The sequence below is a fragment of the Cynocephalus volans genome, chromosome 1 (assembly GCF_027409185.1).
Source record: "Cynocephalus volans isolate mCynVol1 chromosome 1, mCynVol1.pri, whole genome shotgun sequence".
Lineage (NCBI taxonomy): Eukaryota > Metazoa > Chordata > Mammalia > Dermoptera > Cynocephalidae > Cynocephalus > Cynocephalus volans.
In genome coordinates this window covers 43960908-43980509 of record NC_084460.1, presented here as the reverse complement: position 1 = coordinate 43980509, position 19602 = coordinate 43960908, and the positions used below count along the sequence as shown (strand labels likewise).

At 38.2% G+C, this 19602-nt stretch overlaps 1 protein-coding gene across 5 annotated transcripts in view; it reads left to right on the top strand.

The window, feature by feature from the left end:
- Nucleotides 1-19602, top strand: part of STAU1 (staufen double-stranded RNA binding protein 1) — a 57948-nt gene that overhangs the window by 12402 nt on the left and 25944 nt on the right. For 4 of the 5 annotated variants that reach the window (XM_063098503.1, XM_063098506.1, XM_063098505.1 and 1 more), the window contains exons 3-5: nt 4789-5062; nt 12475-12613; nt 13663-13828. In XM_063098503.1, coding sequence (XP_062954573.1) covers nt 4858-5062; nt 12475-12613; nt 13663-13828 — 510 coding nt within the window. In that variant the 5' untranslated portion in view covers nt 4789-4857. The remainder of the gene's footprint in view (nt 1-4788; nt 5063-12474; nt 12614-13662; nt 13829-19602) is intronic. The other variant, XM_063098507.1, reaches the window with a different exon arrangement.

Here is a 19602-nt window from a genome sequence, read left to right as displayed (position 1 = left end):
CTTAATTGTGGCTGCCCTACGTACAGGTGTTTGGATAATGTTTGGAGTCCATGAATTGCTGTTTTTGGGGGTAGGAGAGAACAGCAGCGGAGAGTGAGTTTATTTACACAAAATATAATCACATTGCAACTAGAAAGATGTATCAGAAAAGGATCTTGGAAGCAACTGTTGGTTATAAAGAATGATGTGGGTATTTTAGGTGTATTTGGGCTATTGAAAAGGACCTTATGTTGTAGGAAAAGTGGTTTATTCCTCTTTTTGTTTTGGGAGGATGGCCATTACAGGGATCCAAACCCTTGACTTTGGTGTTACACCACGCTCTAACTGAGCTAACCAGCCAACCTGGAAGAGTGGTTATTCCTTAATTTTTTTCTTATTGATTAAGTTTCTCTGGGAGTGGAGCCTCTCAAACACTAAAGAGAACAGATGAATAGATTTATGATTGATTGCTTGAAGATCTGGGCCGAGCCCGTGGCGCACTTGGTAGAGTGCTGCGCTGGGAGCGCGGCGGCGCTCCCGCCGCGGGTTCGGATCCTATATAGGACTGACCGGTGCACTCACTGGCTGAGTGCCGGTCACGAAAAAACGACCAAAAAAAAAAAAAAAAAAAGATCTCTTCTTGCTGCAAAGATTTTTTCCAGCATTTGAAAATATAGTCTGCCATTTATGATTTGACATGTTGTAGATGCTTAGTCAATTTTTGTTGAATATTGAATGAATATATTCTAAAATTGCTATTGGTATTGCTAATGCTTTATTATAGCAAGGAACTGGAGTACTCCTTTGTATCTGTGTATCCATGTCACACCAGATATACTGAAGGACTTGAAAGGGTGGTATTTAGTGAAATACTTGTGGCCATATTCTTTATTTTCTTTTTCTTTGTCTGTTTCTTTTCTTCCTTTCTTTTTAAAAATATGTCTTGTTTGGAAATATCACTTATTACAAAGGAGAATGATGTGTTGATTACGCAAAAGTATAGATGTTACATTATAAGTCATATGTTAATCCAGTTAAAAAATTGGTTATTAAAAATGTGTTTTTTGGGGCCGGCCCGTGGCTCACTTGGGGGAATGTGGTGCTGATAACACCAAGGCCACAGGTTTGGATCCCGTATAGGGATGGCCGGTTAGCTCACTGGGTGAGCATGGTTCTGACAACACCAAGTCAAGGGTTAAGATCCTCCTACCGGTCATCTTTAAAAATAAAAATAAAAAAATAAAATAAAAATGTGTTTTTCCATAATTGCTTAAGTTGTTATTTCCACTACAAAGGTTTAACAGTCTGTTAGTTGAAAGTAAGACTAAGCAGATAGTTCCATAAACTGTTTCTAGAAGGATCTGCCTTCTTGTGCATTAAACAAATTGCTCAGACCGTGTGCTCAATATAGTCTAGTCTTCGTAGATTCACTGCTGAGTGAGGAATATGCATTTTGTGCCTGACCACTTTTTAAGCACATTATGTATAATTTAAAAAAATGCTTTCATAGAGTTCATGTGCCCATATTCCCCTTCTGTATAATGCATAAAAATTACTTGACCCTTGTAAAATGGTAGTTGCCAGCCAAGGTGAGAGAATATTTTTATGAGAAGGTTTTTGTGTCACCAAGCCAATGTTAGGACCCAGGGGGACTTGGAATTAAGGAATCTTTTAAAGGATGTAACTATAAGTCCATCATTTCACCTCTCTTAATGTTATAGTGTTCGTATATACTCCATATTTAAGACTTGAGAATAAGAAGAGCATGTTTTCCTAAGCTGGTGTCTAAAGCCCTTCAAATAGAAAAAAACCCAGGAGATTAAGGCCCTCACTGTGTGGGAGGCAGGGCGGCAGGGAAGTGACAGCACACCCCTGGCCTCACAGTCCAAGGTGTTTCCAGCACTAGAGATGAAGAGTCTTTGTTTAAAACTTTTCATCCCAATTTTACTATGTATAAAATAATATTCTTCTCTAAGAAGACTCTAACAAAGCATTTTGATATCTCAGTTCCTAATTTACCTGGTGGAAAACAATCTTTAAGGACAGGTTTAAAGGAAAAGACTTAAGTTTGAATTTAAGGATTTAATCTTCAGGAGAGTACTCTTGACCAACAGGTTCAAGCTGTATTTCCAAAATTTCGTGGTTCCTCTGAAGGCTGCTATGACCCATATAAATATCAGTAGTGAGGGGCTGGCCCGTGGCTCATTCAGGAGAGTGCGGTGCTGAAAACAGCAAGGCCACGGGTTCGGATTCTTTATTAGGGATGGCTGGTTAGCTCACTTGGGAGAGCGTGGTGCTGACAACACCACGTCAAGGGTTAAGATCCCCTTACCGGTCATCTTTTTTTTTGGGGGGGGGGGGAATCAGTAGTGAAAAAAAGCTTTATTTGTTCTTTGAATTATGTGGATAAACAGTATATTTTTCCCCATTCATAGCTATGATGTCTGTCTTGTTCTCTTTGTGAGAAGAGCATCTGTTAGGGTGCTAAAATATTAGCATCTATTTTTTAGAGCCTTTTTAGATGGAAAGAGGATTTTCTTTTCTAAGTATGTAAGCCACTTACTACATTAGTAAGATTTTATTTTGTTGGTTAGTGTATGTGTACTTGGAACAGTATCCTTGGCCCCTGTACCCATTAGACACCAGTAGGCTTCCTTGCCCCATTGGTTATGACAACAAAAAACTGTCTACAGACATTGGCACATGTCCTCTGGGAAACAAAAATTGCCCCCTCTTGAGAACCATTGCTTTTAGATTCTTTTCAGGCTGACATAAGTGATTACAAATTTTTAGCAAAAGAGTACTGTTTTTTGAATTTTAGTATTGGTCATGTTGGAAATTTAAAGTTTGTAAAGTGCACAGTCTTATTTGGAGAGTTTAAAAATTCTTATTTGCAGTTTTTAACTACTTTCAACCAATTGTTAGAAAGACATAACTCCTCTGGGTGAGCTTGAGGTTAACATTTTCGAGGCAGTAAAGCCTGTTCCTTTCTCAGCTTCTGGAAAACCTGTGTATTTATGACTATGAGTGGAAATGCTGGCAATGGGCCTGCTTTAGATAGCGTTAGCCAAAAAAGATCCCTTTGGGCCCCACCCTTTCTAAATTTAGGCTTTCATTCAGAGTCTCAGACTCTCAGAGCCACCCAGGGCAGTTGAGTTGCTCCTTCTGGGATGGGAGTGGACTCTGGAGCAGACACTTTGCTTTAGGCTTGTTTTTTGATCTTGTGACCTATGGTTGGTGTTGTGAAGTTGTGAGTAATGTAAGTGATTTTTTTTTTGTTGTGAAAAATGCTCTCAAGACAGTTCAGCAAGAGCAGGAAAGGGGGAAGGAGTAAGTGAGTAGCGGGGAGGGAGAGAAATATTTCTATTTTGGCAGCTGAAGGAAAAAAAAAAAACCAATGAAACAAGGTCATAGATGACTTCTAAATGGCTCTGGACTTGTTTCCTGTCACTGTCAACTTGTCTGCTAAGACCATTATTTAGATCTTCAGTGGACCTCCTCTGTTATTTTGTTCTGACTCCAAAAGTAAACAATGATAACTGCACTATTTGGGAATTTTGTTGAATAAGGTAATGTTTATGCCTTTGTTATCCAAAGCCATATTTCACCTGAGTTTCTTTTGAGTTTTGCAGTCCTTTTTGCTCTCAGCAAGAGAGAATGTGCCAGGAGTCCTCAAGTAACTTAATTGCTCTGGTCATTCATCTCTTTCTAGACTTACAGCTTTAAAATCATTTTGAGACTTTAAAAAAAATTAAAGTAACAAATAATTACTTTGTAATAGAACTTCTAATTAGTAGGTTTGCTGGTTTCTGCTTTGGTTAGCTATCACCTGAGGGACCTGTCATTTCTGTTCTTCATTGCTACTGGTTATTTTTAAGTACTTTTGACTCCCTTAAAACATTTTCAGCTTTTTTAAGATGGCCATGAAAGTGAGCAGAGCTGTCCTTATTTTTGACTTGTGAAGAAATTTAAATGTATTTAGAAATAATGCCTTTGCTGTCCTCCTAACTTTCAAGAAGTAAATAATCTCCTGTGCTCCCCAACCCCCAGCCACACCAGTAAAATTGCCAGTCTAAAATCTGTTCCTCTCTTCTTCATCTTCTCCACTTTTACTTTTAATAGTACAAATACTATGGAATGGTTTTTGTTATTCAAATCATTTCTCAGGATAGTGAGCCTTGTTTTTTTGTTTGGGATCTGTGTGATTAAATGAGACCAAAGCAAACCTCTTAGGAAATCAAATACATCTTTTAGTATCATAAGGAAAAAGAAACCGCAGAAGGGAGAGATTCCTCCCTCCCTTTAGTCAACTTAAAGAAAAGCTCTAAGGATGCCAATCTGAGCCTGTGGCCCTTAAATGGAAGCAGTGTTTACATTCACCTATTAATGGTGTAAATAACCCAGTTTCTTTTCAATTTCTCATAATTTTGAGATCAGAAATCTTTACCATATCTCATGTATTATGGAAAACCTTTACATACTTTTAAATTTGCAGTTTTGAATATAAGCTGTAGTGTACAATTCTTAACATTCGGCAACTACTATTATATCCTACTTATTCTTTTTGTAAAATGAACATATAGAACATGTGGGTATTGGAAATCATTCTAGAAACACTGTGGGAAAGTCACGGGGCCAGGAAACTTACTGTGTACCAATGGGAAACATTTCTAATGAATCAACATAGCTACATGCTAGATGGGGCTATTTTCATAACTGAGCAGGTGACACCAATTTTAACTGAACATTGGCAATTACATATCTCCTCTATAATTTACCTTTGTATTTTCTTTCCCTTACAACTTTTAGGTAGAACTTTAGACTTCATAGCACTGAATTAACCTGCACTGAAAGCTGTTACTTTTGTTGAAAGTGACCATGTCTCAAGTTCAAGTGCAAGTTCAGAGCCCATCTGCCACTCTCTCAGGGAGCCAAATACTGAACAAGAACCAGTCTCTTCTCTCACAGCCTTTGATGAGTATTCCTTCTACTACTAGCTCTCTGCCCTCTGAAAATGCAGGTAGACCTATTCAAAACTCTGCTTTACCCTCTGCATCTATTACATCCACCAGTGCAGCTGCAGGTAAGCGTATTAATCCAAGTGTCTTCTGTTTCAAATGTTTTCTTAGTCTGTTTTCTTGTCTGATAAGTAGGTTGCAGATGTAGGGAGCCCTCACATTTACCCTTAAGAAGCAGAAGGTTATTTTATTTTATTTTTTTTGTGGCTGGCTGGTATGGGGATCAGAACCCGTGACTGAGGTTATAAGACTGAGTCTAACTAGCTGAACTGACTGGCCAGCCTGGGAAGTAGAAGTATTACTACCCACGCTTCTTCATCACAGATGTGGAACACTGGTTGTATATGGGGTTAACAGAGACCTCAGTTGACAGACTGTAAGTTGTAAGAAAGAATTGAAAGCTACTCAGATTGTAAAGCCTAATTTGTTTTTAAGTGGTGGCAGGTAGAAAGAATTGAGCAATAAATACCACTTTGGAAATTCATTGTTGTAAGACAAATTCTGCTTTTAAAATTATTTCCCTCTGACAAAGAACTCTTGTATGCACAAGCCCCCTTTTTATATGTCTGTAACATTTTTATCCTGAGCAAAGGTGCAGCCAGATTTACTAGAAAGCGAAAGAGTGCATTGGCATTTAGTTTTTATTTTGAACAAGTGAGTTTAAGTCTGGGAGGTTCCAGAGGTAGTTCAGAAATCATAGGATTAGAAATTGCATAAAGAAACATTTTTAGAAAGGAAATAGGTTTGGAAGCATTTAAATCTGAATATTAGGAAAATTAAAATGAACTAAAGGTAATCATTGATTAGAAAAGACTTGAAATACTTGGAGGGAAAACCTAAAAACAATATTCTGTTTCCCCCCCACCCAAGTAACAAGACTGGTTAAATAAATGGGATGTCAGTGTGGATGTCTCCCTACCAGAGTCACCTTATAACAAATTCTTTTCAACCCCTTCCTTATGCCTGACAATTTCCCTTGCATTTTCTCTCATTTCCTTTACTTTGTAAATCTGTCCTTAGATTGTTTGCTTCTCCTACCCTCAGCTGTGTGGCATCTTTCACACTACTTCCAGAATTCCTTGGACTGGCTCACCAGATAGCGTTCTTGACTTGTCACAGTCCCCTAGAAATCCACTTGGCTCCAAATTTGCCATGTGAGACTGTCTTAAAAGGAAAGGCACAGACCATTTCAGTCTTATGGGATTTATTGCCTTTTTGTCTTATGTGTTCTTATAGCCAAATCCTATTGACTTTGTAAAACTCCTACCCATGAAGGCCATTTTATTTTATTTATGTAATTGTCAGAAATAGGTAATGTCTGAGGATGGCAGCCTCTGGAGAAAAGACTAGGGGATGCCCCAGGAATGAGAAGTTAGCTGTGTGGAAAATGGAAGTCATCATTTGAGACATGGTATTGGCATGTTGAGTTTGGTGAAATAACGAACAGGGTACAGCTGACAACTGTTGCAGTAATCGGTGTGTGTCTGCTCAGAAAACTTCCTGGTTATTTTCTTGGTTGATTATAATAGCAGTGCTTCATCTGATTCCAAATCTTGCTTGCCTGCCGTGGCTTAGTTATTTCCATGACTTCTGTTTTCTCTCTTTTGAAGACATACCCTTCCTAGTCTTGACTGGTTCAGGAAAGACCCCAGTGTGTCTTCTCTAAGCATGTGCTGCTAGTATGGTTTGAAGTTTTGCATCACTGTTGGTTGTCTAAATCCTTAGACCTTCAGTTTGTTTTCCCTCTATTTTCATATCCCTGGGAGAACAGTAGTCTTATAAAGTGCTAGTTGACTTCAATGCTCTTACATTATTTTTCAGTTTCTTCTAACATGGCAAACCCCAAAGAGAAAAGCCCATTGTGTCTTGTGAATGAGTTAGCCCATTTCAGTAAGACTCAGCCTGAGTATAAGCTTTTGCCTGAGCAAGGTCCAGCTCACTGTAAGGTAATACATTGTCTCTACTGCTTGTGTATTTCTAACCCACCAGGAATGTTTTCTGTTTTGTTTTGTTTTTTGTCAAAAGTGGTGCTGTGATTCAAAATACATATTTTCAAACTGCAGAGGTTGTCGCAAAAGGATACAGATGTATAGATTTTTAAAGAGTTGCCTCTTTTTTTCATCCTTGCAGAATAGGTCAAAGGAAAGATATTTTTCTTTTTGGGATATTTGACTTTTAAAACTCCAAATAATGTATGGTCGTTTAGGGTTCTGAATAGAGACAATTCCCAAGCAGCTGTGATTGATTTCCCATGAGTTTCCAGGCTCTGAGCCTCCCCTTTTCTGCAGTCCACCTCTGGCTCCTGTCCTTTTTGTTTGCACATGGACCTTAGACTGGTCAGGGAGAGGAGGTCACGGGAAATCAGTTCTGCTGCTTGTTAGCAATCTAGGTAAAAGGCTTGAAGATGCAAGGTAGAAATTGGTCTCAAAGTATTTTGGATTGTCTTTGATTTTAGTTACCCTTGCCTTAGAGAGTGGACTGACTACAAATTGAAATTTTGCTGATCGTTATTCAAGAGTTCAGTCTTTTAAACTTGTTTGGTGTCTGTGATAATGTACATCTTGGAACTTCGTTTTTGCCTATCTGGCGTTATCTTTTGTGGCTGTAGCATATGAGGATATAGTTTGAGAGATAAGGAATTGGGCCTCCTGTTTTTGGTCCTAGTCTTGCAGCAAAGATAATGTAATTGAGTTTGAGTAATTTATTATGCCTCGTTTTTCTTCGCATGCAAACCTCAAGCCTTGAATGAACTCAAGTTTCTGTTTTCATTTGACTAAAGGTAACATCAAGCACAATCATAAATAGGCTCCATAGCATAGCACTGTTAGGTGAGTTGCCTTCAGTGTCTGTATTTGAACGACCTTGGTCAAGTTACTACTTTGAACCTCAGTTTCCTCATCTGTAAAATGGGGATGATAATACTTACAGAATAGGTGTATTGTGAGAATTAAATGAGAGAACACATGTTAAAGTGTGGAGCACAATGCCTTGCGCTTAGTAAATGCTTGAGAAATGGTAGCTATTATTATTAAGCAGTTATGCATTTAAGAAAAACAAATTTCCCACTCACATGAAGCTAGTTTAAAAATGTTATTTTAAAGCATATTTGTATTTGAAATGTTTCTTTATATTCAGAAGGCAATTAGTCATTTTCTATAACTGTTGTCTTTCCTCTGCAGGATTTTTTTGCAGACATTAGCTTTGGGATTCCCTTTTTTAACTGTTTTTAGTATTTTTTGGAATATGTACTTTCTCACTTGAACTTTTAGTACTTTAGGTAATTTGGGTGTGTGTTCATATGTAACATATTTTTTTCTGTTTTTACCTACAAGTTATTCAAAGAGGAGAAATTGTTCCCTCCTGGGTGACTGTCAAATCATTAAAAAAAAATCAGAGGTCTTGTCTCTTTGCTATCAACCCTGTGTACAGAATGCAGTAGAGTGGCACCATCGCTGGATGGGGAAAGTCCTGGAGAAGGGCATGGCTGTTCATGAGATTAACTCTGTTTTGTTTTTTAGCATTTCCCCTTCAGCATCTTTCCATGAAACAATCACCAACATGACACAGGGATTGCACCGCATTGTGGGTTTCTGGCATTTGACTTCTCAGGCCAGCCAGGGTTTTGGGTTCATGCTGTTGGTACTTAAAAGAGTAACTTTGCGAACTGCAGAACATATACAGGAGACCTTTAATGTTTCAAGAGGGATGAAAGACTATTTAAATTTTCCCCTTTAGTGGAAGCTGTGCACTGAGGGAATCCTGAAATTAAAACCTACAAGAAAAATCAGCTATGAAGGCAAGTTGCCTCTGTCCCCTTAGGCACCAAATTTAAATGACCCAGATGTAATCAAATTAATCTTTCACTTGTGAGTTATTTGTAAATGAAATAAAGTGATATTCAGTGATAAAGAATATCAGAAAAATAAAAGCTCCAACTGATTTTTGCTAAGTTCCAAAATAGTGAATCAAAACTTTGGGGTGCATCAGAATCACTCTATTTAACCTTATTAAAAATACATATGCTTGGAACCCCCCCACATGCTATTTAGTCACAATCCCTGGGATAGGACTTGGGCATCTGTACTTTATCAAGCTTCGTAGGTGGTTCTTCATATGCACACCAAAGTTGAAGAATCACTGTGAGATGATGGGTCATAGTTTTTGACAGAGTATTAATTTAACAATGGTGGGATTAATATAACCTAATTTTAAGAATGGAGATGTACACTTGGCTCACCTTTATACTTAAAAAGGAAGAAAGAGTCTTGCCATCCTCAGCATGTGTTAAGGACAAAATGAGCTGTTTGGATGCCTCCTTAGAGTTGAATTCAGAAACATTTTAGTTCTTTGCTTTATGAGGATCTTATTTCCTTCTTCTTTTTTTTTTTAAAGATGACTGGTAAGGGGATCTTAACCCTTGACTTGGTTTTGTCAGCACCATGCTCTCCGAAGTGAGTTAACCAGCCATCCCTATATAGATAGGGATCCGAACCTGTGGCCTTGGTGTTAGCAGCACCATACTCTCCCAAGTGAGCCACGGGCCGGCCCCTGATTTTCTTCTGAAAGTGGAGGCTGCATCTGAATAGTACAGTCTTAGGAAAGTAGAAGGCAACATTTAGAACCTGGGTGACATTCCCAAATTTGCTCAAGTTTTTGTCTGAAAGGGGTTATGTTTTCAGACAAGAGTCCACAAATACATTATGGCACCAAAGCAAACACTGTCATAATTTACATGAGATACTACTATGTGTCTAGTCAAGTTTGCAAAATCTCTTCCATGAGAAATAATTGGAAGATAATTTCTATTTGGATATGTTCCAAATAATCAGTGTTTAATATTTTAATATATAAGAAAACTTTTTTTTATGGTCTGTACTTGACTCCATCTTTCAAAGCATAATTTTTCATGGAATGCTGTGCAATGCTAGTTAATGGATGCATATGGATCAAAAATCTTTTTCTGTTTATAAAAATAACAAAAAAGAAAAGGTAATGAAGGGATAAATTACCAAGAAAATGACCAGGCCTTTTAAACCATGACCTTAAAAAGTGTTCAAAGTCCAAGTGACACATTGCAGTTAACATCAAGTTTCATGAATTGAGAGCTCACACTTTTCGTTTGTAGGTGTTTACAGTACAGCTGACACTTGGGGAGTTCAGCTTTGGGAAGCTGAAGGAAATGGTATTAAAAAAGCCCAACACACAACTGCTCCCAAAGCTTTGGAAGGAACAAAATTTCCTAAACCCGTAGTCCCACCCTGTTTTTAGTGAAGGATGGAATCCAGGTATTATGTGTGGGCCAAGATAGGTTCCTTTCAAAATGTGTCTAGAGGTACCCATATATAATATGTATGTGGATGATTTCTTAACTAACGTTTTGATTTTGATAGCACAGATTCTACACTACTACTGACAGATGCTTATCTTTTAGGAATCCTTAAGTTCACTCTAAAGCAGTGGTTCCCAAACTGTAGTCCCTTAACTCCTGACAATCTGTAGGAGGTTGTCACCAAACAATTTCTAAGATTTCAGAAAAGCTTAATGAAAATACGTTTTTTTCCCTTGCTAAGTTTGTACAGTTTATCAGAAATATAGGTTTTAGCTGGAATCATGTCGAGTTAGTGTGGTAATATTGATTATAATTAGTTGATCATAAGTGCTAGTTGTCAGTTACACATCTCCCGATCATTTAAAAGAATGAGAAAATAATTTAAATATTTATTACATAAATAGAAACCAGTAGGTAATCTCTCTTCAAACAAGGGGCCCAAGCAGGGAGGATAGTGATTAAGGAAGTGTGTCTGGTGAAGGATTGGGAACCACTGACCTGAAGGCTGTGGCAGGAGTAGCTGTTTTAGCAGAGTCCCTCTCATCTGCATGAAATCATCCCAGGCCTTGGCATGCAGGAGTGAATCTGAGAAGATCTTGGTCACCCCTTCCTTGTTGCTTTTGATTTCTTTGTGGTATTCTTTCTTTGAGTTCATTCTCTACTGCAGATAAATTCTGTGGTTCAGAGCTGCTCTTAAAATGATGCAGGCTGTACTTAAAATGTGACTGTATGAATTATGTAAAAAATCATCCTAGTGTGAAGAGGAGAGAGGTTGGTAACTCATGTGACCCTCTAATTGTGCAAACCCCAAAGATATTCTTATAAATTTGGTTCATGCAGTAAATTTAGTGGAACGGATTATAGTACAGAATTAAGTCATTTTTCTTTTTCTTTTCTTTTCTTTTTTTTTTTTTTTTTGGTGGCTGTCCAGTACTGGGATCTGAACCTGTGACCTTGGTGTTATAACCAGCTGAGTTAATTGGCCAGACCCAGTTTTGTTTTTTTCTACACACATCCTAAAAACGCATTTTAAAGTGGATTTTTGTGTGCATTTAAATTGAATTTTGCGATTGCTAGTTTTGTTCTGTGTTTTATATGAAAGTGTTGTTTTTAAATGTGATTGTGTACTGACGCTAAGCTTTTTAGGCTGGTTTTCTTTTTAAATAGTTGTGGAGATGTATGAATTGGGTGAACTGAGGGGGGAAAATTGGAAAATGAATAGTGTGTGTTTTTTAAAGTTGATAATTCTGAGATTTCCCAGATATACTTGCTCCTATTGTATATGAAAATGGAACTCATTTTTCTAACAAGTATTACCACAGGTCAAATCCCATTATAAATGTAAAGAATGGAAATACCTGAGTATTTTGTGGGCTTCATATGACTTCTCCAAATAGAATCAACGTGCCTCTTCCTCAGTGATTTTACATCTTTCCTTATGGCACACATAACATTGTAATGTAGTCTTTGAGTGTGTTTTGTATACTTTCAAGTCCTCTGGGACAAGCATTGTGTCCCTCAGGCTTAGCACAGTGCCTTACATCAAGTTAGTACTCAATAAGTGCGTTGTCCAATAAATGGTGTGTACAAGCATGCTTCTAAGTGTAAGCCAGTGACCTGGTAAATCAGTATGACCAAAGTTACATTGGTTGAGTATTCCTAAACAAGGGCTGGATGGTTAGCTCAGTTGGTTGGAGTGTAGCTTTGTAACACCAAGGTCAAAGGTTCAGATCCCCTTACCAGCCAACTGTCAAAAAAAAAAAAAAAGAAAAAAGAAAAAAAGTATTTACAAACAATAAAATAATTTGGATAGTCACATAGGATTTTTTAATTGTGGATTTTGATGTTTATTGGAACTTATTTCTGGCAACTGTACTGTATGGCTTTCACTGGTTACATCTTGGGTTAAATTGTTGTTCCTTCTAATAGCCCTTACAGTATATTTTGTGCTGTTGACTGTGTATGAATATCAGAAAACCACAGCCGATTCTTGGATTTCCTGACCTGACTCCTAGCGGCGAAATACTCAGGCCTTTTTATGTAATACATCACGAATCCAATTGGTAGAAAGCATGCTTTTCTTTTTGATTTTAGTTATCATTTTTATGTCAGGAAAAAACAGTTCTTTGTGTTGATTCTGTGTTGCAGAAAGCATAACCCCTACGGTAGAGCTAAATGCACTGTGCATGAAACTTGGAAAAAAACCAATGTATAAGCCTGTTGACCCTTACTCTCGGATGCAGTCCACCTATAACTACAACATGAGAGGAGGTGCTTATCCCCCAAGGTATGTGTGTGTTTGGGGTTTTTTTTGTAAAGTACAGTTGCAAGTGTAGCTGATATTTTATATAGAATAACATCTATAGATTGTGGAATGAGTAATGATTTGGTCTTCTCTGGACCTGCCAAGTGTTGAAGTCAGTCTTAAGAGTGCTTCTGCCTTTGGAACTGTGTCTTGGTGCTGTTTTAACTGCTGTCATTGGAAAGTGCCTAAGCATATTCCTGACTAGCAATGTGGCTTGTGCCCCAAGCAGTCTGGTTAAAGGTCACTCTTGTAATTGCTTTGTGTAACTGAATCATATTTGGACATGATTCCCACTACATCATGATTCTCAGCATTTGTGGATTTCCTGATTATTTTTTATTGGGTACTTTTTGACTTTTGAATTTCTGTGCTTTGTAAATAGCCTTGGTGTAACAAAATATTAATTGAAACCCAAAAATGCCATGTGTGTAAAACCTCTTACTGGTGGTTATAAGGCATAAGTGGATAGACTAATGATCAAAATGGAGGTCTTCATTTCCCTGCCCTCCTTGGGTGGGGAACCAAAGCCATTTTGAAAATAAAAGCTCTGAAATGTTAGAAACTAGGCTCTGCTAGGCTGTAGGCTGTTGGTATTCCCAGAACTGAGTGTCCTTCCTAAAAGACTTCTGCTTTAAAATTCCCAGCCTTCTGTGTTGACATGCAAGTGCAATCTAAGGTTTGAGAAAGTAGAGCAAGTTAAATTTCTGTCTAAGCAAAAGCTTAATTCATTTTAGATTTTGTCAATACAGACTAGTATTAAAAATTGAGCTCATGTAATTTATAAGCCATTGTGTTTTGTGGAACATAAGTTTTAATTGCTAAACTGTATTTGCTTATATGGTATAACAATTCTAATCCAGTTTAAACTTTTAGGCAATCTCTGGATATATCGATGAGGAGTTGTCATTAGCCAAGCACACACTAATGTGATTAGGACCCATGATGAAGAAAATACTTGGAATTTGCCAGAGAATGTATAGGTGACTTCTCAATCTGAGACTGTAATTTTTCTAACCCTCTTTTATTTTTAGGTACTTTTACCCATTTCCGGTTCCACCTGTACTTTATCAAGTTGAACTTTCTGTGGGAGGACAGCAATTTAATGGGAAAGGAAAGACAAGACAGGCTGCGAAACATGATGCTGCTGCTAAAGCCTTGAGGATCCTGCAGAATGAGTCTCTGCCTGACAGGCTGGAGGTAAGGCGAGAACAGAGTTGAGGCTCCTGGAGATTTGGACAGAATCAGAGGGTGATATGAAAGATGTCACCTCAAGTTACTTTTTCTAAGAAGGTGCATTAACAACTGTCCACAATGTTTATTATTTAAAAGCCTACAAGATTTTGTACCCTGTAGCTTTCTTGCTTTTTTCCTTTCTAAATTTCTGAGCAAGAAAGTCAGCTGCCACCTTTTTCACCCTGTGGTATAGTTTTGAGTGACATAATATGGTATGAACATGTTAGAAAGGTTGTGGCTCAGTGGAGTTGTGAAGAACACATATGGATGAATTTTTCAGTGCTGAAGGTGATGCTTGTCAGAATCTACTGTGATTTAGCATACCAGGTTAGAGAATTTTCTAAAGCTGTTTTTCACCAGCACTTCTATTATAAAATGCCTGTTATCTACTGCAGTGTAACCAACCATCACAAAACTTAATGATGGTTTAAACATCTTCCAGGCATTTATTTTGCTCACAGATCTGCAATTTAGGCAGGACTTGGCAGGGGTAGCTTATCTTTGCTCCACATAGCTTTGACTGAGGTGGCTCTACAGGAGGCTGGAGGATCCACTTTCAAGATGGCTCACTCACATGGCTGGTAAGTTGCTGCTGGCTGTCAGTGGGAACTATGCTGGGGCTCTGGCCTGGGGACCTCAGTTCCTCTCTTAGTGTACTTATGCAAGGACTTGCTTATGCTTCCTCATGGTATGGTGGCTGGGTTCAAGAGTGAGTGTCTCAGAAGATGGGAAATGGAAGCAGCTGTCAGTTTCTTAAGGCCTGATCCCAGAAATCACAGCATCGCTTCTGCCATATTCTATAGGTCAAGCAGGCTCAGAGCCCAGATTCAAAGGAAGGAGGTATAGAACTCCACTTTTAATTTTTTTTAATTGAGGTTAAAAAAAACTAAATTCACCATTTTAAGTGTGCAATTCAGTGGCTTTTAGTACATTCACAGTGTGGGGAATGTGGAGAAAGAACCCCACTTCTGGATAAGAGGAGTGTCAAAGACTTTGAGGCCATGTTTTAAAATTACCATGGTAGGAAAAGGATTTTAACTTTTCGTGACTACATCGGAATATAATTTTTAGGAAATCAGTGACTTCGTGCCATTGAGGGGCCAAAGCATTAGTGAATAACTCTGATAAGGTAGTCTTACCACAAATCTAGTCACTAAAGGTCCAGAAGAAACCCACTGAACAGAAAACATTGAGATTTCATGATTCTGTTTAATCATAGTGGGAAATGTCACCTGAAAATACCCCTGGGTAGCATTTGACTTTTCCTCTCCAGGAAACAAGTTCACAGAGAACAAGGTTTTGCACAGAACATTGTGCTAAATGTGTGATGAGAGGTACGGATCTGAGTGGACCTTGGGCAGGGTGCTTGCTGAGGTCTTATTTAGCCTGCCACCCAGGGCACCCAAGCTCAGGATGGCACTCTGTGTCTTCATGGCTGGCTGCATGGGAGCATTTTGCTTTCCTTTTGTTATGCTGCATTTCCAGTGTAATCACATATTCTGACAGAGGCGATCTGTTTTCAGGATTCACTAAAAATCAAATAAAAGAGTTGTAACTTAAAAGAGGATTTAGTGAAGTTAAAAAGATAAGCTTCTCCGTGGTGAGATTTATTAAAACATTGAAATCTGAGCTGATTTGGAGGCCTTTCATTTCTTTAGTTGACTTTGGTGCTAATCTGATTGGAGTCAGATGGAGTAGATATTTCTCAGTTCCTTCTAGCCAACAATTGGTAAATGATTGCTGAACACTGGTGTGTGGATTGTCTGCATCAGAATCACGAGAAAAGTTAAAAAAAAAAAAAAAAGAAATTCCTACACCTGACCCGCACGATTCTAATGCGATAGGTCTAGGGTAAAACCCAGGAATCTGGCTTATGCTTTTTTATTTTGTTGATGTGCCTTGGAGTGATTATAAAGCATGGTCAGGGTTTGGGAACCACAGATCCTGAGTATTATCAGTGCTTCCCAGGCAGTTTTTCTCTCCCTTTGAATCTTCCATGGAAGTATTCAGAGTTTTGTTGCAAAGGAAAAGTGTTTGGTGGTGTCTCTAGCACCCTCACTCACTAGGGAAGTGTTGGTTGGCGCAGTCCTGAGGACAGTGGCTATAAAAGACTTGCTCTACTGGGCAGTTTTCATCAGTGCACCTGAATTCTGTAAGGAGTTTTGCTCAGAGCAATGTTTACATCTACTTGTGCCCTGTGGCTTTCCTCCTCTTCCCCCCTTTACTAGCTCTGTAGTTTGAAATAGAGACAATGCCTTTCAGAAATGTTTCAAAAACTGGCCTTAGCCAGTGTTTCAGAAATGGAGAATCATTAACTGTAGGGTAAGGCTACTTCTTTGAAGTAGTAAATGAAATACTTGGCCTCCTGCTTAAGTGTGCTGTCCCTTGATTTTACCAGGCCTTCTGCTAGGTGGGTGGTAGAGAGTAAAGACAGACATTTTTAAAAGATAACTTTTTCCTCTTAAAAATAATGCGTGTGAACTATAAACTCTTTTTAATTCAAGAAAAAAAAAAGGAAAAATAAATGACTTATAAATTTACCGCTTGTAGATAATCACTATAAATATTTTGGTGGATGTCAGTGCATATATAAGTAAATACACACACCTATCATTCAAAAAAATGGGATGATATTGTATAGTCACCATCTTTTTTCATTGAAGTGTGTCTCAGGAATATGTTATTATGTCATTTACTTATAATTCCTTACAGGATTCAAATTTAGCATGCACCTAAGCACTTTTTAATGACTGCTAAGTGTTCCGTTGTGTAAACATACCTGTTTATTTTTGCAATAGGGGCTTGATTACTTAGGTTTGCAGTTTTTGCTGTTGTAAAATTGGGAGTGAAGAACATTGTTGTAATGAAACCTTTGTGTGTGTCCATCATTATTTCTGTGAGCCACAGCTCTATAAGTGGAATTGCTCAATTAAAGGGTATCCATGGTGCCTGAATGGTTAGCTCAGTTGGTTAGATAGAATGTGGTGCCGATAACACCATGGTCCAAGGTTTGATCGCTGTACTGGCCAGCTGCCAAATAAAAATAAACAAACAAAAAAAACCACACAAAAAGATAAAGGATATGCATGGTGATCTATATGGCCAAGTTCTCCACCAGAAAGATGGTACTATTTTAGACCCCTGCCAGTACGCATAAGTAGCCTGTTTGCCCACTGCCTGTCAGCATTGGAAACGATCATTTTAAACAAATCGTCAGTGTTGCTGTTGAAAATTTGTAGAGCATGTGATTGTGTGATGGATCAATTAATCTTTTCTCGAAGATAGCCAGTAAAGCCACCACTTTGTTTACAGGGCAGGTGTAGTCTGGTTCCTCCATGATTGGCATTGTGATAGGCCCTGAGGTGAAAACAGCCAGCATTGTCCCTGCCCCTTTGGAGCTTAGTCAATGGACCTGATAGACATGAACATTACTGTCATTAAAAAGTGCAGTGAGTACTAGGATAGAAAAGTAGCAAGGATTAGGAGAACATAAAATGTCCTGTTCTGGTTGGAGTAATAATGGTGCATTCAGAAGTGTTGTCCCTGAGGAAGAATCATTTTAGCTGAGGCTAAAGATGAACAAAAGAGCCAGGACAGTACATTCCCAGAGAGGGAGTAACAAAGGTCCTGAATTGGGAAAACGTGGGATTTTTGTTTTTAAATCTAATAAAGGATAGCTTTCATTCAGTGTCTGAACTATTAGCAAGGTGGTCATAGCTGTAGTATCTGCAGTGGAGAAAAACAGGAGCTATCTTAAATGTCCATTACTAGGGAAATGGTTAAATAAATGGATACATTTATCCCAAGGAGTACCAAAGTGTTGTAGATCACGAAAGGGTCCATAATCTGTTGTGGGGGATCAAGATGCAGAGCTGTTCTGTGTGTAGTGTGATTCTGTTTGTGTTTAAGTAAACATAAAAGCCAGCGGTATGTGCATGTGTGTGTATATATAGGTTGAGTATCCCTAATACGTAATCCGAAAATCTGAAATTTGAAATGCTTCAAAATTCAAAACTTTTTTTTTTTTTTTTTAAAGATGACTAGTAAGGGGATCTTAACCGTTGACTTGGTGTTATCAGCACCACGCTCTCCCAAGTGAGCTAACCGGCTATCCCTATATAGGGATCCGAACCCATGACCTTGGTGTTATCAGCACCACACTCTCCCAAGTGAGCCACAGGCCGGCCCAAAAATTCAAAACTTTTTGAGCACCGACATGACACTCAAAGGAAATGCTCATTGGAGCATTTTGGATTTTGGGTTTTCAGATTAGAGATGCTCAACTGGTATGTATTCTGCAAATATTCCAAAATCCAAAAACATCCAAAATCCAAAACACTTCTTCTGGTTCCAAGAATTTTGGATAAGGGATACTCAACCTGTGTATGTTTGGATGTTCATAGTTTATATTTTGAAGGTTTTATCAAACTTTAAAAGTAGTTTCCTCCTAGTGGAAGTAGTGGAAGACTTTTTTTTATTGTATTCTTTGAAGTTTTTAATGCTTTTTTTTTTTTTTTTTTACTTCTGTCAAAATAAATAAATGCAGCTCTTCCTGGTCTTGAGTCCTTATCTTTAGTTGGGACAGGTACATATTTAAGTAGGACTAAAACTAAAATTGTAGACCTTCACACTCATTATACTGTCATTGTCCATTGGACCCAATTTTTATTATTGAGCTACTTTTTCATGCTCTTTAAGGAATGATATTACATGTCTTTTATTCTTTTTGAGAAGTCTTGCAAAAAACTAAGAGAAAACCGACATTTTTTTTTGGCGGCTGGCTGGTTCAGGGATCCGAACTTGTGACCTTGGGGTTATAAGGCTGTGCCAGACTTATTTTTAAAAATAGAATAAAACTCCTCTGTCTTACAGCTATCATTCTGGCCCTTTGGACCTTTTTGTAAATCTTTACATTATGGAACCTCAGGGATCTTACTTTTCCTATGTTTTGAAACAGTTTGCTGTTAGTCATCTTACATATTATTTCAGCACCATTCATCAGCTATTCTCAAACATGCTCAATAAGACTAAAATCATCAGAAAATGGAGGAATGATGAAACCTCTGTGTGGATGATACAGTAGTGAAAAATGGTCATTATCATATCATCCTGTAGCAATCTTATGGCCTTGCCCGTTGTATTGCATTGTCTTTCAAGAAGATACAAAAGAAGACTGGAGACTTTATCCTTTTTTTTTTTTTTAAAGATGACCAGTAAGGGGATCCTAACCCTTGACTTGGTGTTGTCAGCACCACGCTCACCCAAGTGAGCTAACCAGCCATCCCTATATGGGATCCGAACCCGTGGCCTTGGTGTTATCAGCACCGCACTCTCTCAAGTGAGCCACAGGCCCGGCCCCTGGAGACTTTATCTTTTGAGTCTCCTTTTTGCCTTCATTGAACCCAGGTGAGGATTCAGAATTTCTTTTTTCGTTCGTAATGGCAAAAAGAAAATTGACAGAGGAAGCCATTTCCGATCATTAGCCAAATCAGAAGATAAATGTAAAGAGACAGATGGCAGCACTCCATACTGTAATGAAGGCAGTGAGATTGAGCATCTGTCAATTGCAGATTGTGAGTCTTCTGATAATAACGTAGATGAGTTTTTCCACACTCAAGAATCAATGAGTGAACAGTGTATTTCTGTGCTGTGCATAAAGCATATGTGGTGTTCTCATCTAGTCAGTAATTCACCAGGAAGGACTTCATCGCATAGTATTTTGTGACAAGAACCCAGAC